The sequence below is a fragment of the Chelon labrosus genome (genome assembly GCF_963514085.1).
Source record: "Chelon labrosus genome assembly, chromosome: 8".
NCBI lineage: Eukaryota > Metazoa > Chordata > Actinopteri > Mugiliformes > Mugilidae > Chelon > Chelon labrosus.
The window spans coordinates 27,103,480-27,128,731 of NC_140358.1; the positions used below are offsets into that span (position 1 = coordinate 27,103,480).

The 25,252-nt window shown below is 42.5% G+C and overlaps 1 protein-coding gene across 1 annotated transcript; it reads left to right on the forward strand.

Moving 5' to 3' along the window:
- The first annotated feature begins 1,338 nt into the window (after window positions 1–1,338).
- On the forward strand, window positions 1,339–24,151 carry arhgef37 (Rho guanine nucleotide exchange factor (GEF) 37). The gene is made up of 16 exons (XM_084549767.1): window positions 1,339–1,443; window positions 5,924–6,123; window positions 6,478–6,582; window positions 9,383–9,903; window positions 11,418–11,547; window positions 12,430–12,577; window positions 12,713–12,912; window positions 13,046–13,176; window positions 13,943–14,047; window positions 15,780–15,893; window positions 15,986–16,155; window positions 16,686–16,833; window positions 17,205–17,333; window positions 18,112–18,307; window positions 19,318–19,487; window positions 23,138–24,151. The coding sequence occupies exons 4-16, from the start codon at window positions 9,394–9,396 to the stop codon at window positions 23,345–23,347; spliced, it is 2,361 nt and encodes a 786-aa protein (XP_084405893.1). The 5' UTR covers window positions 1,339–1,443; window positions 5,924–6,123; window positions 6,478–6,582; window positions 9,383–9,393; the 3' UTR covers window positions 23,348–24,151.
- The last annotated feature ends 1,101 nt before the right edge of the window (window positions 24,152–25,252 follow it).

A 25,252-nucleotide genomic window follows, 5' to 3' on the forward strand; every position in this document is an offset into this window, starting at 1 on the left:
CCTAGCGACGCGGAGTAAGCACACACTAAGGTGGCGTAAAAGGGTACTGCATGTGACTGTGTGATTTAACTAAACTGTTATTGTGATTTTGACTATTTCTATATACACACAAACTGAACCGTCTCTGTTTTCCTTTGCCAGATTAAAAAATATAAGATAAAATAAGATTTTATGGGTTTTATTTGTCACATGCACAGTGAAATATATTTATATAAATATATATAAATATATTTTAGTAGCTGCAGCCAGTAGTAAAAAGGATGTCCTGCTTGGGGCAGTTTCCCATCCAGGTGGTGATGCTCCCACACAAGATGCTCTCGATGGTGCAGGTGTAAAGTTCCTGAGCACCTTGAGAGGGAGCTTAAAGTCTCTGAGGCGTCTGAGGAGGTAGAGGCGCTGTCTGGCTTCGTCCTGTGAGATGGTCACTCCTAAGTATCAGAAAGCGTCCACTCTTTCCACCTCAGAGCCACTGACAATAAGTGGATGTAGGTCCCTCTGCTGATTCCTGCAGAAGTCCACTATTAGTTTCTTTGTTTTGCTGACGTTCAACGGGAGGTGGTTCTCCTGGCACCAGTCCTCCATGTGGGAACAAATGAATAGCAGAAGATTTAAGGGGTTCTGTCCATAAATACATACAGGATTTATAAGACTTGTAACACACTATCACAAGACACTTTAAGTTTATTTTTTAGTTTATTCATGCTGGTTGTTTTCAGGTAAAACAAGAACACACACACACACACACACACACACACACAAAAAGCATAAATGGAAGCTGTAGGTGACATGTTTTTATTAATCTATCTGTACACAACAGCCTTATTAAATGCTGCAATGGCAGAGCTAATATGATGTTAAGTTTACTTTATAATGATAAATTAGATAACATAGGATAGGTTTTAAATAGTACAATTTACCTGAAGAGCAGCCTTCTGAAACCACTGAAACGCAGTGGAGCATAAAAAAATGACCTAATTTTAGTTAACAGTTAACAGTAAAGTCAAATTTGACAGTTTTTGTTAATCTTCTAGTCCTCTCTATTCAGATATTTGCATTTTTTGTCTGTCTTAGATCCAACAAGTCCAGTTACCTTAGTTTCAGACTTGTTGTTTAGATATATCATGACCTGGATGACTTCACAGATCTATTCTGGTGTGTTTTTGACAAAGAAAATTAAACAGAAACAGATGAAATACTCTATTATACATCATAAACCAACACACTCGTTTGCTGTCATTTTATTCTGAAAACATTGCGGATGTCGAGTGTTTTGATGCTTTTATTTTGTAAAGTCTGGACCGGATGTTCTGTTCGCTTATTCCTGTCGGCCGTTGACGGGCGGCGCAGACTGACAACAGGTGAGCAGGAGTTCATGACAGAAACGCGGCGAGCGAAGCGCCTCAGTGGGGATTAAATACGCGATGAGAGGACGGTAACAGCCAGGTGAGCGATTTTTTTTATCACAGCTCTTTGTCATTCTCGGCTCTTTTATTTATTTATTTGTATCCCAACAGAAGGCAGCTTTATTCCCCAGCCTTTAACCGAACGAGGTTTTTTTATTTTACCTGTTTGCCTTCTGTGCTGCTGTCTGCTAACGTTGATTTTCTTCTAAATCCCACACGACCTGTGTTATCTGTAACGGGTTAGTGAAGAAAAATGGAAAGAAATCCTTCAAAAAAACCTTAAAATGAAACGTGTCGTGGTGACTGGTGTCCGCCCCCTTTCTCCTCCAAACGAAGTCAACACAGGCGGCTGCTGCTTGTGTCGTTTAACCCTCAAAGATAACATTATATGCTACTACTTTAGCTTCTATCTGAGGTAAAACATGAAATATAACAATAAACTAACATGCTGTTTCACGTTAGACACGTGGGAAACGTGTGTAAGGACACCTTAGCAGGCTAATAATAACAATAACATTCATGCTCTATATTCACCTGTTGCACCAGTTCCGTGTTTATACGTTAAACAGCACAATGCACTGATTTGCCAGTTCATTCAGGTACACAGATACATTCTAATGCATCCGCCCTGCACTACATCTTGGCTTCATGAAGGTTTTACATTTGATTGAAATAACTGACAGGGCTGTTGATTCAGCTGTGTTTTCAATTTGAAGGCTGCAGTTTATAGCCCTGTTGAATTTCATTGTACCCACACGTGTTCTTATTATTTTGGCAACCCCATCCACAAACTGCATCCTCCTAACTGATCATAGTCGAATCACCAGCTTTCTGGCGCTGAGTCGACAAAACCTGAACATTACAACAGCTGTGGAAAAGGGTGTTACATTAGGTTGTGTTCAAGCGAGTGTGAATTTTAATCTAAACGTCTGGTTGCAGTGAGGTCTCTGTGTGTAGCATACAGTCTGATTTCCTGTTCAATTTCAAGTAAGATGGACAGAGTAGCACTTCCTGTGATGTTTATCGACTTCTTCTTTTTCTATATCTTGGTTTCTTCACCAAGACTTGAAGAAACCTGAGTCATGAGGCTTCTGTGGGTGGCTGCAACCAGACATATTTAAATGTTAGCCATTAGGACACTCATTTGAAATCTGGTTTGTTCTTTCGGATGGCGTAAACATTTCTTTTGCGACATCCCCGATTTGACGCCTGTGAGTGTTCGAGTTCTTCTAAAATTAGAATTCAATAAAGGACGCCGTGCATAATTGTCGCAGTGCTGCATAAAACCACCAATTGTTCCCTGGGCAGATAATCCAGAGATTTACCGAAGTCAACAACAGCAGGACCCGAGGATGTTTTCTAAATCAAAAGGAGAATTAAAGCGTAACGTCGACTCCTAAAATAGATTTGTTATTTTACCTCTCTGGTATTGCCTCGGTTACGTAACTACCTGCAACGTACCTGACTGAACACAACACAATGGCAGTGATGGCCTACTTTTAACACGCGTCCTGAGTGATCCGATCGGACTGTCGACATTACTTTCAGTTAGTGTGGACTTTGTCCACCAAAGTCTTTCCTCAGGTAGCTTGGGGAATGCTTTGTTTTTTTTTCAATAGTCAATATAAAAGTTTATTAGGTGTCACAGAATCCTTAATCTAAATAGAAATTTACCGAATATCAAAGGCAAAGGTCAACAAGCCTAACTTAACCTCCCTCTAAAGTTGGGATTGAACCCATAATCTCCTGCCTCTCCCCCATCTAACCTCATCCTTCACTCACTGTGTGTGATGCTGCTTCCTCGTGAGCATTCGACAGGGAGCGTGTAATGCTGTGTAAGCAGACAGGAAGCAGTCGTCACCGCTTTTGTTTTTGTCTCCGTCATCTTTTCTCAGGTGTTTTCACATATCCTGCAAGCGGGGGGGAGTCATCACATCAGCGTGTGTTTTTAAAATAGACGTCTCGGGTCAATCTGCGCGTATGATCCTGAAAAGTTACTGTGTGCGATCTTGACCGTTCTTTGACCTCGGGTTTTCCGGGGAGGACTGTTTCCCCCGGATAGCTGGTGTCACAACACACACAACCGCTATCAGGTATGCACAAAGTACTTTTAGCTGGTTACTTGTGTTCTTATCATGGAGATTGTGTTGAAATAACCAAGTCCCTGACCTCCCCCGAGTCTGTTCATCTGTGGCCATGAACTTTTAAAAGTTACTGCAAGTTATCTTGACCATTTTGTGTCCTTGATCGTCCGTGAAGGACTGTTTCCCCCGGATAGCTTGTATCAGATATGAAGGGCATACAGTATACACCACCAAAGTCAAGCTATGAAGTCTTGTTCAGCAGCCAGGAACTGGTCCAACCCTGCAATTAGACTAACTCATCATTCTACATTTAGCCTTCTCATCCTGCTCTGATTCTTCCTCCACCCGTGTGTGATTTACCGTCATGTGAAGGTCCCATACTTTAGCTAATGCACAGCTGATTGCCAAGTTCAGATATTTTCTTGAATGATGATGAAGCTACCTGGGACAGACAGGCCAACCTGTTAAACTCCATGACAGAAAACTGGTTGTCTAGATAAAGAAAGATGCGAGGCTGTTTGTCTGAATTAGTTTCTATTAATTAGTCATTTATTACTGGAAAATACTTCAGACACTCCCTATCACAGTGTCTACATGGGAGGTGTAGCGTTAGCAGCGTGCTAGCAAAGAGTCAGGAACAGCTTGAGTTATTTGTCTGCTTAGGAGCGTACGAATTACGAAGCGCACGTCCGAGTTAGACGACTACACCACTCAAAGCTGGAGAGATTGTGGCAGGGCTTGGTATCACTACTGATTTCCTGACTGATTCAGTGCTGATTCAAGGTCCCCCTTTGGTTTAATTTGAGTCATTAAGCGATACTTAACTTTCCAAACAAATGGTTTCAGATATGGTGCTCTGACCTCTGACAACCTCTAGTTGGCACATCCTGCGTTTAGTTTCGCTTTTATTCAGCCCTTCTCTCTAGTTTTCCTTTTCCGAATATACTTTATTGGCCAGTACATGGCCAGTTTTAGTATGATAAGATAACATAGTGCAGTAGGGCCATGTGACCCAGATGCAGACACCCAAACGTGCAACAGTTTCAGTAATTTGCGCAATCTTGCCACATATAATGCTTTCTATGAATCTTTTTTTCTTCTTCTTAGAAAAACAGGCTTTGGTTCTGGGTAAGATGTTTGCACTTACAGGTCATTGCGGAGTCACAGCTAACTGTCAGAAGCGCTTCGTCACTTTGCAAAGCCGTCTACTCCTTGCAGCACACCTTAAGTTGACGTCAGCTGAGTTCAGCCCTGCTGCATTCCTTCGTGACATACCGATCCGTTGACCTGCATTATCTGCTGCCTTCATTCCTCCCTCGTTCCCTACTCGTCAAGTCTGACTGCTGTGAATACCTTCACTGTCTCAGGTCAAGTTCATGACAACATGTTCTTCTAATTAGGCTCAAGAAAAGTGAAAGATTGTAGAAGCAAATAATAAATGCTTATATACCTGTAAAACTTGTTATTCTTCCCTTGGTTATTCAAGGGAAACGAACAGTTTTATTTGTTTTCTAATTAGACTTCCACTCTGAAGGAAGGTGACCATGTGGGATAGGCAATAAGGTAAAAGAAGTTATGATTGCATCCTGCCTGCTCTGTCAGTAATGAGTCTCCACCCTGGACTTGCAGATTTTCTGTGTTGAGCGAAGGTCTACGAGAAATGACAAGTTGATCTTGTGGTGTGGAGCCGCGACAAAAAAACTTGCATTAACACCCGTCTTGGTGGCCAGCTTAAAGTACGGGCGTGAACACAGGACGCACCGAGGTCACATTTGACCGACCTGATCTCAGACCACATTCCTTTTGGTAGTGTAATCAACACACGATGAGTCTAAGTGCATACACGGGCTGTCAAAACAAAAAAGATGATGCAAATATTTGATTATTTGTTAATAGTCCAAAGTTTTTATTTATTTAGAGAAATGTTTCAACCTACAACTGTCAGGGTTGAGTGCTTGAGTGATAGAGTCTGAACTTTAAACATCCCATCAACATTGTTGCTGGGACATTTAATAGAGACGTTACGGGACGATCACATGGTCTGAATGTTAACGTGACTAATGTTTTGGTTTGTCTTTTTAGTGCTGAAAAGGCTAATGCTACAATGCTAGCTTCCTGAACTAAGATTGTTAGCACGTGATAGCATATTTACATTAATTTAACACAAAGCAACATGTTTTTTAGCATCACGAGTGATTTAATCCCCAAATAAATGAATCCAAATTGAATTTAACTCCCATAAACTTTCAGTGGAAACTTTCTAAAAGTTCTTCTTCTTAACTTTTTTGAATGTTTTTGCAGTGACCTATGGATGTTCAGCAATCTTACACTTTAACTCTTTAATTAACTAAATAAAACTGAGAGAATATCTTTTATGTTTGCCTGAAAACCCCTAAAGCAGTGAGCTATAAATCTCTCTTTGTTACCTTCCACCAGTAAATCCAGACCAGCCCATTTGCAATTGGAAGAGGATGGGACGTCCCACGGTGCTTTTGTTGCCTGTGAGAGGAAAACTTCAATCACTTCATCGCTCTGTCTTCATTGGTCTGAACGTATATCACGAAGCCCCTCGAGGTGTCGTCTGATTGGCCCTTTGATCCGCTGTGAAGACTTCTCGGCCAATCAGCCCCCGTCTGGTGAGCGCCGCTTCCTCTTCCCACCAGCTGCTGCAGTCAATCAGCTTATTCAGCAGCATTTGTGTGTGTGTGTGTGTGTGTGTGTGTGTGTGTGTGGTCTCCCTCTTCTCCCCCCCCCACCGGTTTTCCTCTACAAAACAGCCAACCCACCCTCCTTTCCACTCCCATCCCCCCTTTCCTCTCACACTTATATACTGTGTTTTTCTCTCTCTCTCACACACACACACACGCGTGAATAAACGCTCACACACTCCTGCCACTTGAGGCCCAGCAGCAGCAGCAGCCTGCTGTGTGTGAGTCAGTGGAGAAAGTTACACCAGTGTAAATCTGTGTGTGTGTGTGTTTCCCATGCAGCAGCGTCTCCTCTGCAGCAGATTCTGGACGCAGCAACAACAAGACAGACCGGGAGAGAGGGGAGATCGAGGTTACACCGCAGCTGAATCAGGGATTCTGCACAAGGTAATGACAGCCTCATGTCCTCTGTTAGGATGACAGAGTGTCATTACAACACTCAGACAGTCAGTGTTATTGTCAGGAGAGCGGTGAGTTTGCACTAGTTCTGGATCAGGCTGTGAAGCTGCAGATGTTGCAGCCGGGAGCTCTGACACACTTGTCTAGTGATTGAAAGTTTTCCTTTTGCTGTGTGTGTGATTAATAGTCTCTGAGTAGCATGTTGGTAGCAGCAATTCTACTTATATATTATATTTTATATTACACTTGGATAAAAAAACGTACTTTTAGAGTTTACACAAGCTGTTTTTAAGTTAGATGTTGTCAAAAGTGTCAAAACAATTGTTGTCTTGTTAATTGCTGGTCCACACTTACTATTGTCATTGCTAAAAACGGTGCTAAGATTTAGCGTTTAGCATCTAGTTGTAAACCTCGGTAATCTCCACCTCTGGGCCACCATATGCTGCGAAGCCACCAAACATTTTGCTGGAGGGAAGAGTTAAATTAGAATTAGATCGAGATGAATGGCAACAGTCATAGCAACCTACTTTAATACTGATGTGCAGTTTGTTGACATCTGAAAAATGCAATGCAGGCAATCCTGTACAGGCATGACGAATTAAAGTTTAATATACCTTCAATTCAATAGGTATACCTTGCTAAAACCAATGCACTCAAAACAATTTAAATGAAAATGCCAAGCTAATACCCTTTAACAAGTACTAATCTAGTCATTGTTGGCCACACAAAGGTAGTTTATATTTCAGAAAACTGGGTTGTTGTTGTGCTCACCCTCAAGGCATTTACCTTATTCGTCCCATTAAAGTGCACGCCAGTAAGGGCTGTGAGTATCTATACTTTTTAAAATGTGAAATGCGTCTGTAGCATTTGAAAAAGTGCGTTTGATAATTTGTCTAGACTTAAAACTCTGCGTACTGTCTCTATTTGTTCAGATGTTATTTTTAAACCTAAATCACATGAGAAACTGGTGGATGGTTTTACATGTATACGTGATTATCTGTAGACTAGATTCATCTTGTGCATCAATCACGACACATATGAGGGAACGTGTTTGTGTGTGACGCAGGAGGAGTGCAACAGTTCATCACGTCCTGATGCTATCAGGGTTTAAAAACGGCAGCGTTCATTCATTACAAACAGACAGTGGAAGACAAGCAGTCCAGGAGTTAAACGCTTGAATGGTGAGATTTTATTCATGCAGCACGTCATCAGATAGTTGCGGCAACAAAACGTGTTCAGTGACCGAATATAGAGTATGACTGAAGTGTAAACAAATCTGTTTATCATTCTCAAAGGTGTTGGTTTGGTAGTGAAACACAGTTAGAAAACTAGGAAGGAAAAACAACGGATTTGTGGGAGAAGCTCTGAGGTTACAGCTGATGCTAAATGTTGTCATGAGTAATTCATCACACAGACACTATGATTTAATCCCAGAGTCAGACGCAGAACTTGTCATTAGAGTCCGTCCTTTAAAGCCACAGAAGGCCGTCGAGCTGAACCGTGTCATGGCTAATTGTCACAGCGGTGGCAGCGCGAGTCTCTCTGTAAGCAGCTTGCCAGCCTCCTGGTGGGACAGCACGTGGTGTCCCAGCTCAGTGGATCCATGACAATACACCTCCCCTGTCTGCATTAGTGTGAAGTAAGCAATATCAACAAAGGCTATCTGATCTGCAGCTGTCTGTCAGCTGGTTTATGCAACTATAAAAGCCACACCTTTTGGAAACGAGTACATGCTGAAAAACGAAACCTCAAATCAAATCAGGAATGTAACGTTATTAGCCGTGAAATGTTAGGAGTGCTTCCGTGGAAGATCGTTTCTGTCATCAGATGTTCAGAAATACCTTTCTCTTTTCTCTTTTTTTCTTACTTTGCTCACATTTGTGTTTAGTAAATCAGACAGAAGCTAGAAAATATAAATTGTAGTAGGTGTCTGAATAACTCTCTCGCTATCTCCAACAGCATGGCAGTTGGTTTATGTTCTTATAATCTGTATTTTGTGAGATAGACCAGACAAACTGCGCTGTTGCAGATTTATCAGGGTGGTGTTAAGTATGCAACTTTTGACATGTGCTGTTAAGGCAGCACAGCTGTGCAAATACAGAGAGATGCAGACAACATCTGTTCAGTTTGTGCCTCTCACATATTCTAATTACACTGAAACCATTGAGTTAAGCCACCGTTTTTTCAAGTTTTAGGGCTTAAAGATTTCTCTAACAAGCTGCGTGAAAACATTACGGCTGCTTATTAGTTACAATAGAAAAAGACTAATCTGACTTGTTATAAACTTTCCATTGTTGGTTCACGTCATATAAAACCTTAGAGAAAAATCCTGATGAGAAAACTCACTGTACCTCTAAAAGTGTCACCTATTTCTTTTGGTGTTTTCCATTCTGTGCTCATGTCGATAATGCTGCTCCCTCATGCTCGCACAAATCAATATGAGTTGCATCTTTGTCGTCTAATATCACTCAACCCTCCAGTGTGGACCATCTGCTGCACGGTTGGAATGAGAAAATGTGACACCGTGCAGCTGTTGACCTCTGCACTGTTTACTCAAACAATCAATAATGAAACCAGTCACAAAGTTAAGATTTTAAGGCTTTTGTTAAGATAAGGATGTGTTGCAATGTGAAAACTGCTGTCTAAATGAAAAACTAAGGAGTCTAACCTCTACTTATCTAATCACAACTCCTTTAAATGCCAATAAAATCATTTACTTAGTTGGATAGATACTATTATATATGAGGATATAGTATTTGTAAGTCTAAATAGTATTTTTCTTTGACAGTGATCTTCAACATGGAGGTGCCTAGGAGGCCTCGGCCCTCATCGTTCACACTTTCTCTCCCTAAGCTGGCTTCATCTTCTCTGTCTCCCCTGGGAGCTATAAAGAAGGTCGTCAAGAAAGAAAGGCTCCAGGGGGAGAGGCATGAAACCACAGAGGAGGAAGATCAACTCGGAGACGAGATGTTCAGCTCAGAGCTGGAGACAGTCGAGTCGAAGGTGTCTGTGTTCGTGGAGGCACCGGAGGATTCCTCAGAACTTGAGGACACAAATACTGCACTGAGAAATTTAAGACTCTGCTCAGATGATAGTTTCTCGGAGGAGAGTTCGATGTCAGAGGAGAGGTTGGCAGAGGTGGCGGCGGAGGCCAAGAAGAAGTCTGAAGAGGAGGAAGCTGCAGCTAAAGAGAGGGCAGCCCAGAGGCAGCAGATGGCCATAGAGGAGCTGGTCCAGTCTGAGAGGAATTACCTTCGAATGCTGCAGCTCAGCACTGTTACTATCAGGAGCAACCTGCAGAAATTAGAGGTAGGAGCCACTGACACGTTATGAGTATATGCTTTGTACGCGTTAATGTCTTAAAGTGAGGCCTGAAAGTTGTAAACATTTGATTTACAATGATGCAGAGATACAGAGATGCTGCTCTGCCGCTGCCTCCTCCTCCTCTTGTTGACTTATTATCATTAGCTTTTCATTATGTCTGAGGTATTGCTTATTACTGCTAAATAATCAGTTATCATCGCTGGCGTAATGAAATGAGGCCTCGTAAAAGATAATGGAATCAGGCTTTATGGGCTGGAAGAGCTGAGGTGTTGATGAGCATGGGAACGATAACACACACACGGGGAATGAAATGAAAATAGAAAGGGAAAGGGGCTAAAGTATGAGCTGACGGCCTGTTAAGGGGAAGGAAATTAACTGGTGAATTGAAGGACAGCTGATTAGACGGATACTCAGAAATAAGGATGGATGAAGGATAGAGAGAGAGGGAGAGAGAGGCAGCAGAGTGAAGGAGGGTCTGAACAGAGAAAAACAGAATAAATGTGGATGAATGGCGGCATTGTGAGACAGAAAAGATGCTGGATTGTCTTCTCTGGCAATGCGCAGATTGTCCATCTTCCACCGGTTGCGTGCCCACTGTTTTCTCATTAGAATAGAATAGAGGAGGACAGAGTAGGTCTTTATCTGCTGCATTAGCATTTCTTCCCCGTAATAAAGCGAAGGAAGCAGAAACTCCTTCCCAAGATCGTCTTAATATCAGAATCAGAATCAGAATCAGAATCAACTTTATTGCCAAGCATGTGTACATACAAGGAATTTGCTTTGGTCCTACAGAAAAGACCATGTCACCATTATCGGTGCCATTTTTAGGAAAATTGGGGGCAGGAAAGAGGAGAAAAACAAGAGGAGAGAGGAGGAGAAAAAAAAAACAGCTCCCAGACTACACTCCTCTGGGGGAGTACAGTGTGTGACCATGAAAAAACCTCAGCAACATAAGCACAAATGAGCACACTTTACAACATAATAAGTCAAAACAACTTGCACCGGGGGAAGGGAAAGGGGGGTGGAGGTGTTCCAGCGTAGACAGGCATCCCCCGGCCACAGCCAACTACGGCGCAGCTATATTGCTATAATAAACCTCAAACTTGGAATTACATGGAGACTGTGTTAATGTTGTAGATCTCATGTGGAGGTCATACTGTTTTTATGTGGCTTTTGTTGGCTACGTTTCCATTTAGTATATATCAAACTCACCTGTTCTGTAGCTCCATATAGGATGGCTGTTACTTAGACATGTAGCACCCACCCAGACCAGACCAGGCACCCCCACCCCGTAGCAACAACACTCCTTGATGGCAGCATATTAGGAAGGTGGTCATAATGTTATGCCTCATGGGTGGTTCAGTTTAGACCTACTAAAGCAAAATAAGCGTCTTTTGATAAGGATTAAATAACTGTGTCATATCTAGCCTACATATCTGCACTATATTCCTGCAATATAGTAAAATATATATTTTTTCCCATCTACATGTTCACCCAAGCCTCCTCTAGCCAACCTGGACAGCATGTTCCTCTACATAGAGGAGGTGATGGATGTTTCGGGCCGTTTCCTCAGCCTTTTGGACCAGAAGCACGTTCAGTTGGGGGACCCTGACTTCCTGCAGAACCTCTGTAAGAGACATACATTTATACTGTCTTTGATGTCTCCATGACTCAGATCATCTGCTTTCATTAAGTGGTTTTTATCTGGTGACGCAATCATGTTTCCGAGTTCCAACAGGAAGTGGTAAGGTTGTTGTTTTCTGAGTCGAGATCAATCGCCTCGACCTCACTTGTTGACAGGAAACAAACAATGTGCACCCCTAGTCTTATACATGACTTTCACATTCAAGTGAGAAGTCGTTGTCTCAGTTTCTATCTCAGCAGGATCTGTGGAGGTGTAAGCAGACGGTGTCAGCTTAACATTTTCCTGTATTTACACATGTTAATGGAGCTTTTGAGAGGGCATGCTGCTTGGATGCACTTGGTCTGCTTTCACAGGCTAGTAGTAGTACCTAGTAGTAAAACTGTAAACCTAAGATCCATTCAAGGATGCAGGGACCACAAATCTTGCCATGACAGTTGCACAAAATTAGGAAAAATATAGTAGAAAACTAAGCAGATCGGTGCAAGAATGATTCCCTCAGTCATTGACGTGTCTAGACGTGTCCCATGGCAACATTTTATCGTTTCTCAGCATGGAAGCTGTTGATTAAATGTCTACCTGATAGCCATGTCAGCATTTAAATGGACAACAAGAGAGTGCTGTTTTTTACGCTCAGTCTAAGGTAAAGGCTTCGTTGAAAACATGACTTGTTATTTTTACTGAGTCTTCAAACGTGTGCAGAGAACAAGTGAAGCTCCAGTTTATCTTTTATTAGTATCAGTATTTTTGAAATCAGTATTTCAAAGTGCTTGTCTCTTATCTTTCTGGTTTTCTGAGGAAAAATTGGATAATGTTTGCCCCCCGTCTTGGACTCGACGTGATTCCTCCTTGCTTCTTTTCTTTTTTAGGTGATTCGTTCCTCAGCCTGTCTTCTGACATTGAAGCAGCCTATAAGGAATACTTGGCCAACTACAATAATATTACACAGGTGGAGAACAGCTACAAACAGAAGGAGGCACTCTGGAATGAGATTATCAGAGTCATCAAGGCCTCAGCGTAGGTTTTTTTTATTGCTTTCTTTTGTTTCCCGTCAGGACTGAATGTACTAAAAACAGACGATAAACTGGAAGTGACTAACACGTATTGTGCATCGTTTATCTAAGAGGTCACAGTTTCTGTTTGTCTCTCAAGGCCTGACGTCAACGCCACCTCTCTGAGTTTCTTCTTGGTGATGCCGGTGCAGCGGATCGCCCGCTACCCTCTCCTCCTGCAGACCATCCAGAAACACACTGAGCCGACTCACCCAGCCTACTTGCTCCTGGAGAAGACTGCTCACACCTCCATCGCCTTGAACTGTCGCATAAACGAGTACAAACGTTTCAAAGAAGTCGGTAAGAGAGTTTCCCTGTCGAGACATCAACTGAAAATGCAGATATCAGAGCGGATGTTTTGTCTCGTTTCGTTTTGTTGTCATGAAACCACCTGGCCGTACGGGTGACAAAGAGTGTCCCTCATACTTTGCAGCTGACAAATACAAGAAGACAGAAACCCTGACCATCAAGGACAAGATCAACCGCCTCAACACCCACAGCATCGCGAAGAAGACAGCGAGGTTCAGCCAGCACTTCAAACATGAGGCTGGAATAGCACCTAAGGTAGGATGTGGTTCTGTATCTGACGACAACCGGGCACTGTTGACCTAAGCCGCAAGAATAAATGAAGAAACACATTGTAGTGATTTTTCAGAATCACTGACCTTTGAGTCATGCAGTAATAAACTCTAAGTACACATCTTACCTTCTGCTCCACCTCCGTAATTAATTATTAACCAAAGAGAATTTATGATATGATCAGTTACTGAAGCCTGCAGCTTACTCAGATTTGCTGCCCTGTGCCAAAACTGCACTTGTCAGTTCAGTGATGTTTTTCAGAGCAGATCAAATAGTTCCTATCAAAGAGTCTCCTCTAGCTTAATTTTTATTGATGCTTCCCCCACTCTTTCCTTTTGATGTTTTTTCCATTTCTCATAATTGGATTACAGCCTGATTGCATATAGTCAAGATATCAAGGAAACTGACTTTAAAGCATTTACTTTACATTCAGAGCCACTTGAGATGACAGAGCTGATTAAAGACACGTTCGTCTTGTTTGTGTTGCTCACAGTAAATGAGGAATACTGTAACTCTTTGCAGAGGCGCTGCAGGGAGAGAAAGAGAGTGGGAAGAAAACTTTGCACGTAGAAACAGTTATTGACAAAATGCATTGATAAACTAGAGTAAAATTCATGGAAAACATTGCTTTTATGCAGTCCCAGGTCTGGCACAAGTCAGGGGTTCATAAACTATGTGTAACATTATCTCAAAGGAGCTGAGTTAACAGATAAATAAAGAAAAGGTTGTCTCCCTGTGCATTTTGGTGTAGCTGGTGGATGAGGAGTTTGACGCCCTACAAGGCTTCTTCTACGTCCTGGAGAACGGCATCCTGCTGCTTCTTGAGAATGTGGAGACGTACCTGCATCACCTACAGGTAAGCTGTGGATGTTCTAGCTTAATTCATGAGTAAAGCCTTTAATTACTTTTTAGCCTGGAAGCCAGGCCGAGCTCCCCTCCCACACATTTTTATGGCGGTCTAGAATAAAACCCAAATGGTATGTAACCAGACTCACATTATGATAAGAATTTAGTCTGGCTACCTCAGACTAATTATTTTTTATTATTTTATTTTTTATTTATGTAATATTATTTGATTAATTAAAGTCAAATCTTGCATTCCTGAGAAGGAAATTACACTAGAGGGTTGGGTGGTGACCCTGTCAATAAAATATAATTATTGTTTTTTTTTGATAATAACAGACATTATTGTAGCGCCTCACACAAAGGAAGCTACAGACGCTTTTCTGCGAGGTAATTGAAGCTTGAACACCGGCTACTGTCGGCCATAGCCTACACCACAAACACAGTCGGTTTGACACTTCTAATGTGCAGCTCTCACTCAAAAAACCCTCAGCTCTACCATAACTGCTGTGTCTCGCATGGTGCGTTCACTGACATCAAGGACAAAAAAACAGAACAGCAACATCGTCAACAAGTAGAAAACAACAGAACAGAACATAAACACATGAGCTTATCAATACTGTGCACTGCAGATATGTGTAGCCTATATAAATCGGCACCGTCAGTAGCATTTAATAGTACTTCACAGTGTGTTGTTAGATAAGATAATGTAGCTGGGATAAAAATGCAGTGTATCTCCGAAGCCCTTTCCGTGTATAGCAGCTAAAGGTCTAATAACTTTATCAAATAGTTGATGTGCAGCCTCCTTCTCTCTGTTACCACAGGACGTTTGGTGAAGTTGTTAATTGACTGCTGTTCAGAGGGTTTGAATCGTTCCTCTGCTAGTGTTAGCGTTAGCCTTTTCAGATGTCAGTATGGGCTTCATCTTTAGTGAAGTATTTCAGCACACTCGATGAACCGCTGCTGGGCTCCTCACCTGTCTTCTAGGAGGCGTCCGTGTTGTTATTGTCACATGATTAGTGTGACAGTTGACTTATCTGGCATGCTTTGGGCTCCAGATGAGTTTATTTTACATGTGCCTATACACTTTTCTCCACTGTATAATGAGCACAACAGCCAACAATATATCAGATGTGTTTTAGTATGTTTAAAGGTCTAGAATAAAAGGTGAAGCACTTATCAGTTGTGCTGAGTATGACTCAAGACCTTTCCAGTCATTAATCACAAGTAGACCATAACTGGATATATATTTATGAGCATGTGTAAACTCAGGAGCTCCTTTAAGTCCCTGAGGTCAAACACACGAGTTTCTGTGTAGCTTTCCGCTCTAAAATTATCCTGCAAACCTGTTTTTTCCCCCTCTTTCTATTTCCAGCCAACAGGGATCAGCATTGTATCCCTCTTCTTGTTTTTGCAGAGGACGCACTTGACTTATGCACGTCTGCTCAGTCCGCCAGTACATTAAATAAACGGCATGTGATAGCTCTAGGTCAAAATTTCTTCTTCTTACTTCCTTTTTATAGAAACCCACTTCACAGTTGCTTCACTATGAACCTATTTATATAGGTTCATAGTGAAGCAACTGTGAAGTGGGTTTACTGAGTTTTAACTCAGTAACCGCTTCTGGTTTGGATGCAAAATATATCGAGTAAAGCCACAATCTGCTCATTGATCAGATTTAACCCACTAACTTACATCACAACCTCAAGGTTTAACAGTTGTTTCTTGTTGTTTGTGTGCTGTAGGTGTTCCTGGCCTGTGAGACGGAGACGTTTGACTTTGATATGGACGGAGAGAAGGCACCTATTTGCTACAAGGAGATCACTACAGCACTCAGACAGTGGATCCTTCCTACATTTGTGAGCCAAGCGGGAAAACATTGAAATTAAAATTAATTAAAATGAAATTCTGAAGCAGTTTTCTGATGCTATTATTATGTTCTTCAATCCAGGAGAAGCGGATGAGAACGCTGATCCACAAGCCGCTGTGTGCGCTCCGCGACCTCCTGGTGGGACCAAGGAACCTGATCAGAAAAAGACTCGACAAGCTGCTCGACTATGAACTCATAGAAGCTAAACCCAGTCTGAGCTACGAGGAGCAGGCTGTGGCGAACACATACAGGTAGAGAGAGAGAGAGTTTTAAAATTACAGGGTGGACTGTTGTTGGTTTGGGTTGGAAAGTTTGAGCACTGCATTGGTGGAGTAGCCGTCTATTTTGGAGTCCTGACCAAAGCACTGAAAGCCAGATCACTTATTACAAAGTCATGACAAAAAGGAGCATGAAGAACAGCACAAGGTGTTGACCTGGCCTCCAAATTCACTGGATCTCAAACTGATCAAGTATCTGTGGGATGATCCACAGAGGCCCCTCCCCTCAACTCTTGCAGTAGACAATATTTTGTTTCATTTTCACTTCTGGATCCTTCCACCAGTTTTACCAAACAGTTTAAATTGACTCTGCTTTTTTAAAAAATGATTCACTTTTGAGTCATCGTGAGTAAAAGTGTCCTCTGGAGATGGCTTTACCATTGAAGTGTTTTTTTTAAAGCTCTTGTATAATTACAGTGTGCACTGGTGTCAAACTAGCACCATAATTTGGGTTATTGCCAGTTTCTATTTTTAACCCCCCCCCCCTTCTCCTCCTCTGTCAGGACGATGAACACATTGCTCCTTAACGAGCTTCCTCAGTTCAACGGCCTGGCTCTGCAGATGATCTGGAGCATGTTGGGGACGTTCAGCTGCCTCCATAAAGATCTCGCCTCCGACATGGAGCAGCTGTTCCAGAGTTTTGCTCAACAGGTACAATTCTATCTTAATACGTTACAATTTATATATATAGCCTCAAATACAATGCAAATTTTCGCAAGATGCTTTGCAGTACTTGTAGCTAGAAGCCCCCAGAGCATGCACTGGGGAATGAGGGAAAGAGGACATGGTACATGAGAGTATAGCAGTGTATCAGAATGAAAGAATAAGCCATTATTCAAAGAATTCATTAAAGAAAGCACTCATATAGTTACTGCTGAGAGAATAAACAGGAACACTGAGGCATGAATAGTAGTAGCTGGCGTTATACACAAATACATGAGTTACATGCAGCAGATTTTAGTGTGCAGATTAAAAACCATTGGTGATGTTACAGTTTTTTCTCTCTATCTGTTTCATTCCAGCTTCCTCACAGCTCCCTCCACCCTGATGCATTCTGGGAGTGGGCAGAGTCCTCAGTGCTTGAAGGTGCGAGGAAGCTGCAGACTTTATGTCAAACTGTAGAGGACACGCTGAATGCACCCTTTGTCCAGGTTGGAGTTTTTACTTCTGTCTTTTTTTTTTTTATTGTCTCTCTTGAGTTTGTAACCTTGTAATGTAAGGTAGCTAATGTGACTTTTAAAACGGAAGTCGGCTAAACAAGCTGTCATTAGGCCCCTGATCTCTGTCACGTCTTTTTTTTTTTTTTTACAGTACAATTTCACAAGAAATTTGAGCTACTCAGCATAAAACGTTTACACAATTTCCGCTCATACACAGTGATGAAACTTTATTTTACCAATATCTCAGGCCAAGATCCCTCACTTCAAAATGTCTCTTCGCTTTAATATCCTAACAAACAGCGTTAAAAGACGACAGACTAAAGCATCGTTTGCACTTTTTGGCTCTAGTGTGTGCTGTCGTTTAACAGTGATGTTATAGGAGTGTGTTGTGATCGTTTCCTATTTTTCTTGAAGTAATTTGTCTAAAAAAACTATTTTCCTTTAACGTGTGTCACTGCCGCCTCAGGTGTAATTAGAAATCAGTGTTTGAAGAGAAGATTAGGAATGCCGTTCTACTAGTTCTGCGACTTTCCTAATTACTTCTCGGCATAGCCTCGTATCCAGTGACATGCCTTTGCACGTAGCTGTCAGTAAAAGTAAAAAGTACAAGCAACAATTTCCATGATTTCTAAACGCCAAAAACAAAGGCGTATGTCGGTTCACCCTGTGCATTTTAAAGTTTTTGAAGCTGGTAATCAGACAAATGCGCACTTAAGTTGAATTCATTTTCTATTTCATCACCTTTCATTTTCCATCTTGTGTTTTTCAGCCTCTGAGCCCGTCCTCTCAGCGCCGTCTGAAGCAGCTAACGGATAAGCACGGTTCTGGAAAGATCTACCAGGTGACAGGAGCGGTGGTGGGCAGCCGGGACTTGGACCTGAGCCTGGCCAAGGGGGAGCTGGTGGCCATTATCAGTGAGGCCGACACCCGCGGGGACAAGAAGAGATGGCTGGTTGATGCAGGAGGTGAAAACCACTGTTTATACCAAGTTAATCAGCAACATGCATTCCGTAGAAGTTATTTTCTGGTGTGTCTCCAGGTTGCAGCTGCATCAAAACACAAATATCAACTCTAGCTTGGGAGCAAGTTTGAGTGTAGAAACAGAGCTGTATATCAAATGGAAAGGGCTCGATCTAAAAATATTACCTGGAAAAGAAGAACTGTCATTTAATAGTTTCACACTGTGCACTATTTAAATTGAGATGCCTGGAAGTAAAGAGTAACACCAAGGGTGATGTTTGTCTATGTGCAGAAGATACTGTGACACTGGTGAAGCTTTTCATAAATGCAGCTCTTTGGCGCCACCTTTTGGTTTATTGCAGCTATTGCAGTGACCAAGCTCTAAAACATCACATTAATATATAGCCAGTGTATTTTATTTTGTGTATTTTCTGATATAGAAATGGCTTTTAAAACGGTTAAAAGCAGAATATCAGCTATTTCCATTTCTTGATTTGTAATATAGACTGAACAGTTTGAACATATTAGACCTAGGTTTAGTTTAAGTTTGATTTAGTTTGTGTGTATGTTGAGCTTTTATGGGCTAAATCGATGAATCTTGAAACTTAAGCATAAAATTGTTCTAAAGATAAGATAAGACAGGACTTTATTTATCCCTGTGGGGAATATGAGGTGTTACAGCAGCAGGGAACAACAGTACAAAATGCAAAAAATAGAATAAGGTTTGTTAAAGGTACAAAAAATATTTACATATTACATCTGGTTTAAGTAGCGAACCAGAAAGTTGAAAAACCAACTAGTGTTAATTGATGGTTGTAGTGGTAGGAGGCTGAATATAACATTCATGAACATCATGAATAAAGACAAACTCTAATAGGAGTTGCAAGTATTGCACCAAAATGACATGAGGTGATGACATGAAGTGCTACGAACTAATAATGACCTAAACACTTGTATTTTGTTGCCTACGTGGACCACCTGTTTCTTAGTCTTTGTATTTGCATGCTGCACGCAGGCAGAAGAGGTTACGTTCCCTCCTCGAAGCTGCTTCGTTACCACCAGCCGACAGAGGACCCGCCCCCTTCGCCACACCTGCCCCTGCCAGAAAGTGGGAATGGAGTCAGAAGACACTCCTACACCCCGGAGAGCCAGTCGCTGAGAGTCGTGAGCCAGCCTTGCTTCCAGGTAACTCACAGACTGATCGACTCACACTATTAGACTGGTTAGGATTATACAGAATACAGAACGTGCAAAGGTTATTTAACTTTGAGACTAGGGTCTTTGGCCAATAAGGTTAAAGTACATTTCACTGTGGAAGGAAAACGGGGTCAAACAGATTCGTTCAATCACAGGTAAGTACGTGGTCGCCAACAGACCCTAGTCATACAATTTTCAGGTGGGCAACAGCCATAGATGTTATTAAAACCCCAACTCCCCACCAGTCTTTTTGAAAGGGAAGAAGCTACTTGGATAAAACATCTTCAAGTCCAGTTGCCTTTTATATTTTGGTTATACCATGACCTGGATGACTAATAACCTTCGCAGACAACTTATGAAAGATCTTAGCACGCGTTGGTGCATTATTTTTGAACTGGGAAGTCAGAATTTCCTGTCGCACACCCGCCACAAGTCAGATTTCCATCATGGAAAACTGCATGCGTACATGAATTGCCATCCAACTGTATTGTATCTGAGTTTTCCACCTTGTTGTGCTGGAATGTGATCAACACTGATGTGATGTTAGTCTCGACTCCAACTTGTGACTTCTGAGCTAAACTGAGTGTAGCATGAGCTGATTCTTGACTTTGAAAAGTTAGAAGGATCCAGCCGTCAAACTGAAGGACTGTTGCCCACTGAAGAAGGTCAAGCCCAAAATGTCTTTGCTCATATGTGACAGTTTAAAAAGGAAACACCTCGCTAATCTTAACTCACACCGTTTACGACCTCCGCTCATTTTGCTGCCGTCAGTTTAATTCTTCTGACCTCAGACTTCCTAAATGAATCACTGCAGAGTTTGTGTGTCCAAAGGCTTGACTGATCGATGTGACAGTGTCCCGCAACGGAAGCATTAATATGTCCCTAGCCCACAGACGGTATCTACACGTCCGTCTTTGTGAGGACCCTGTGTGTGAGAGTTTCTGCTTCTCGGAACGTGACGACAGAATGATTTAAGATCGGGTCGGCCTTGGTATTTAGTTGTGACGGCTAAGGTTACAGCGAGTGGCTAAAGCATGCATTATGTCAATGAGTGTCCCCACAAAAATGTATATATATAGGCGTGCGTATGCGTTATTAATGGAAAGACCCATAATTAGCTGTTTAACCTTGTAAGTGGGTTACTGTGTGTGAGTTAATTCATGTGATGCGGAGCTGCAGGCTGAGATAAAGCTTGTCTGTGCTCATGATGTGAGCTTGATTTACATTTGCAGCACATGTGAGTGTGAGAGGGGAGTGTCGTGGCTTGTAAATTTCTGGTTTGTGTGTGTGTGTGTGTGTAGCTGAATGAGAAAGAGAGAGATTTAGGCGTGAGTTTGTGTGAGACACCTCCCGTTAAAATGAGTGATCGCTCCAGTGGTCTTATTCAGACGCCCACCGCCAAGTCCGCCGTCCATCCCTCATGACCCTGACTCTGCTCATATACAAAACATACTATCCACAGCCTCAGGCCACTTCTTTCTCCTCCCCCCCTTTTTTTTTTAACCTGAACTAATCTGCAGTTTTCCTCTGCAACAAAAAAAAAAAGTTAAAATAAGGTCTTTTGTTAGTAGCTGAGGGGAATAGAGATGATGTATTACTGTGAACTTTAAAAGAAATGATTGTCTGACAGAAACTTTCTCTGTGATCTATGAAAGAGTTGCACTTTTAGACAAAGTATGAATGTGTGTATGATTGTCCTGTCCAATGTCTGCTCCAGTATTTTAGTAGTTTGAGCTGTGATGGACAATAGAGACCCACAACACAAGCTATGTCCTCACCAACTGGATCAAAATGAGAATAACGCAACCTAACGTGGGCGTGTTTTCATTATGTTGCAAGAGGATTTATGAAATTTCTAATTTCACAATATGCACCGATCAGGCCGTAACATTATGATCAACTTCCTAACATTGTGTAGGTCTCCCTTGTGGTGACTCATCATAGAATGGACATGGGCCTTCTGAGGGTGTCCTGTGGTGTCTGGCTACAGGATGTTGTTAGTGGGGGGGGGGGGGGCATTTGAGGGGAGGGGCCTCTGTGGATCATCCCACAGATACTTGATCAGTTTGGGATCTAGTGAATTTGGAGGCCAGGTCAACACCTTGTGCTGTTCTTCATGTTTTTTTTTTTTAGTTGTTCCTAAAGTGTTTTTGTGTGTGTGCCTGTATCAGGCTGCATCCTGCTGGGGATGGCTGCTGCCATCAAGGAGTGTCATTGCTATGGGGTGGGGGTGCCTGGTCTGGTCTAGGTGGGTGCTACATGTCTAAGTAACATCCACACCAATGAATGCCAGGTCCAGAAGTTTAACAGCAGAACACTGAACTGTCACAAGATGATCGATGTTATTTACTTCTCCTGTCCTGTTTCCTGTGGTTATAATGTTGTGGCTGATCGGTAGAAAGCAAATGATCTATGAATAAATTCATAGTACTCCCAGCTTCACTGTGATCTCATGACCATGAGTTTCCATGAGAAAGTTAGCAGCAGCAGCAGAAATTCGCCTGGATCCACAACATGAATCACTCCTGAGCCGACAGCGGAGGGAACATCACTTTTTTTTTTTTTTTTTTTTAACACTTTTTTTGCCTCTACCTGGCAAAATGCTAATTAAATGGTAATTGGTACAGACCGTCAGGGCAGAGCTAATGTCGTAGCTGAGAGGTGAGCTGAGGTGGAGGATTTGTTAATGACACAGAGCAGCCGGCTAAACTCGGCTATTAGTACTGCTGGGGCTCTCTGTCATAGCAACACGAGGCTCATTAGGAGGCCTTCGGTCTCCGTGAGAGTGTGTGCGGTGATGAGATGGGATTTGTCAAGACATTACTAGTGGGCTTAACCTTTTCAGAGAATATTACAGTGATTCGTGGTCGAGTGTTGTGTGTGGTTGCATTTGAAGCCGTGTGCGCGCATTCTCCCGCTCTTGCTCATCTCTCTTAGTCATGTGTAACTTGATTTGTAGAAAGAATGTGCCAGCGCCAGAGGGATGAACACGGAGTCAGTTATTTCAGTTATCACGGACTTTTTACTGCTGACCACTGAAAGAAAGACACACATACATGCATCAGCCACAACAGTATGACTACTCACAGGAGAAGTAAATAACATCGACCATCTTGTGACAGTTCGGTGTTCTGCTGTTAAACTTCTGGACCTGGCATTCATTGGTGTGGATGTTACTTGGACATGTAGCACCCACCTAGACCAGACCAGGCACCCCCACCCCATAGCAATGACACTCCTTGATGGCAGCAGCCATCCCCAGCAGGATGCAGCCACAAAAACGCTTTAGGAACAACTAAAAACATGAAGAACAGCACAAGGTGTTGACCTGCGGTGTTAGCTTGCTAACCAGGAAATAAACAGCTTGTAAATGCTAAACGAAGGCTACCCATGCAAGCTTGCACTTGCTAAAAGTGTACATAGGTTAGTTTGCTAACTTAACCAGCCAGTTGCACACATTCAGTTTGATAACAGTTATTTTAATGTAAATAACTCGAGGCGAGCATTCATTCAAGCAGATCTGAGCTCAAGAATACAGCTGAGGTTGACAAACAGAACCTGTGATCCATGAAAATGTCCACCTTCCAGAGGATAAACTGTTTCATGTGTCATGTTTCATCCAGCGTTTCATTTTCCAGGTGATGGCCGCCTACGACTTCACGGCGAGGGGAAACCACGAAGTGACCGTCCGGGCTGGCGAGTGCGTTCGCGTCCTGGAGCGCCACGACAAACGAGGGAACAGCGAGTGGAGCCTGGTGGAGGTGAGAGGGGGCCAGCGAGGCTACGTGCCCTCCAACTACCTCACAATCACGCCCATGGGCACGGGGCCCGGCGGCTACCACTGCTAGGAGGGAAAGGACGAGCAGCTTATACCAGCATGTGCAGGATGATGTCTTTTTTTTTTTCCACCGACGCTGCGTTTTGAACGCTTACGGCTCTATTTTTATAACGAACCTGCAGCTGCTTCTCGAACAGTAGCATGCATCTACAATATGACCTGTAAGTTCAGTGTCAAAATCTGTGTTTTTAAACAGAATAACTGCTTAATCGACAATTATGCGATGGCCACTGTGTGTGCTAAGAGCTTACTGGGCATAATTTGAGACATTTCTGAACTAACCTCGAAACCTGCATTTGAAAATAAGCTCCTAGTGGAAGTAAACAACAATTTTTCTGTGTGAGATATAAGCTTTAGCTAAACATCAAATATTACTAGACTGGAAAATGTGCAATACTGCTACTGTTTGAGTGATTCCTCTGGGTGGACCCTAAATCTAAAAGATGGAAGAACCTTTTAATTTTACAAGTGAAACAAATGAAGGAAGTAGCAGCCCCCTGGAGCTGGTTGTTATTGCAGCGTCTTGCTCGTGGACACTTGGGAAGGACACACGCTGTGACTTTAGGCCAAAGGACAATCTCAGCTGCACTGAAAAATGATTATTAGGGGCTTTTGTTACAAAGCACCAGAGACACCATGAAGTATCCATCCGATCTGAAGGAGAAGACAGAATCCGGGCATGCCCTTGACTCATTTCCCATGATCCTCAGCGGGAGACGAGGACACTTGAATTGGGAAAGAGAGACTGCGTGTTCTCGTTAGAGGGTCTCTGTGTTGGCAAGCTAAATGCGACACAGCGTAAGTAGATTGTGTGTGTGTGCGTGCACGCCGAGTTTCCTCTTCCTCCTCCTCCTCCTCCTCCTCCTCCTCCTCCTCCTCCTCTTCCTCACCTGGAGGCAGGAGCGGCGCTGCATCGAGACTGACAGGTACACTGTGCTCTCATCATCTCAGACTGTGTAATATAATGTAAATGTAAAATGTCTCTAGGGCCGAGTTGGAGAGCGACACAGGGAGAGGAGAGGAGGGGAGAGGAGAGGAGGGGGGAGGAGGGGGGTGGGCACTGCAAAGAGAGAGGAAGGAACCGTGAGGGAGGAAAGCTAGAGAGACAGTAGACTGCAGCACAGAGTTATCCTCTTAGTTTGAATCAATTTTTTTTGTTTTTACTCTCTGCCTCTTTCGTTTTTCCCTCTTCGCCCATAAGCTGATTTAAATTCACTCTTCTCCTCCCCACATTCCCTCCCGTATATTTGTAAAGGCGATACGTCACTGTTTAGTTTTCATCTCCAGCCCCGTCACAGTAAGAATCAGCTTCCTCCGTGAGGTTTTTTGCCTTAAAAAGCTTTAAATCACATATAAAAAAAAAGAACAGTTTACACCTACTTGTGGATTCACGTGCATGCTCGATGATGCTCGTTACTATGGATACCGTTCAATCAATGCAGGTCGTGTCTCCGTGGCGTTTCTTCAAGTTGCATTTTTTTTTTTTTCTTTATCTACAGCAGAACTCAACTTGATCACTTTGGTTTCTCTGTTTGAATCCGGTCTGTGAACCTCAGATTGTTTTTAAGACGTTGCATTTTGAATCTTGTGGTTTGTTTGGACAGAAAATGTCCCAAATGCAACAAAATGATTCCCCCATCCATGTAGGTTTAGGAGAACATTAACTTAAATCTGTACTAGTTTCATATATATAGGCTCTATAGCAGAGGTTTTCTTTTAATAATTGTTTTTTAGCAACATTATATTAACTACCTAAATGACAGAAACCATCCTTCAAAAAACAGTATTTGATGTGTATTTTAGTGTTTTAGTTTGGCCCAAGTCCAACCCACTAACATGGAGGAGGCGGAGCTTATGACCTATACTGCAGCCAGCCACCAGGGGGAGCTCTACTTGATTTGGCTTCACTTTTGAG

Excerpts from the sequence above, each read along its gene's own strand:
- arhgef37 (XM_084549767.1), top strand. The coding sequence starts at position 9,394 with ATGGAGGTGCCTAGGAGGCCTCGGCCCTCATCGTTCACACTTTCTCTC. Across the intron at positions 13,177-13,942 it reads AGGCTGGAATAGCACCTAAG|CTGGTGGATGAGGAGTTTGA; the intron begins GTAGGATGTGGT and ends ATTTTGGTGTAG. Across the intron at positions 19,488-23,137 it reads TGAGCCAGCCTTGCTTCCAG|GTGATGGCCGCCTACGACTT; the intron begins GTAACTCACAGA and ends TTCATTTTCCAG.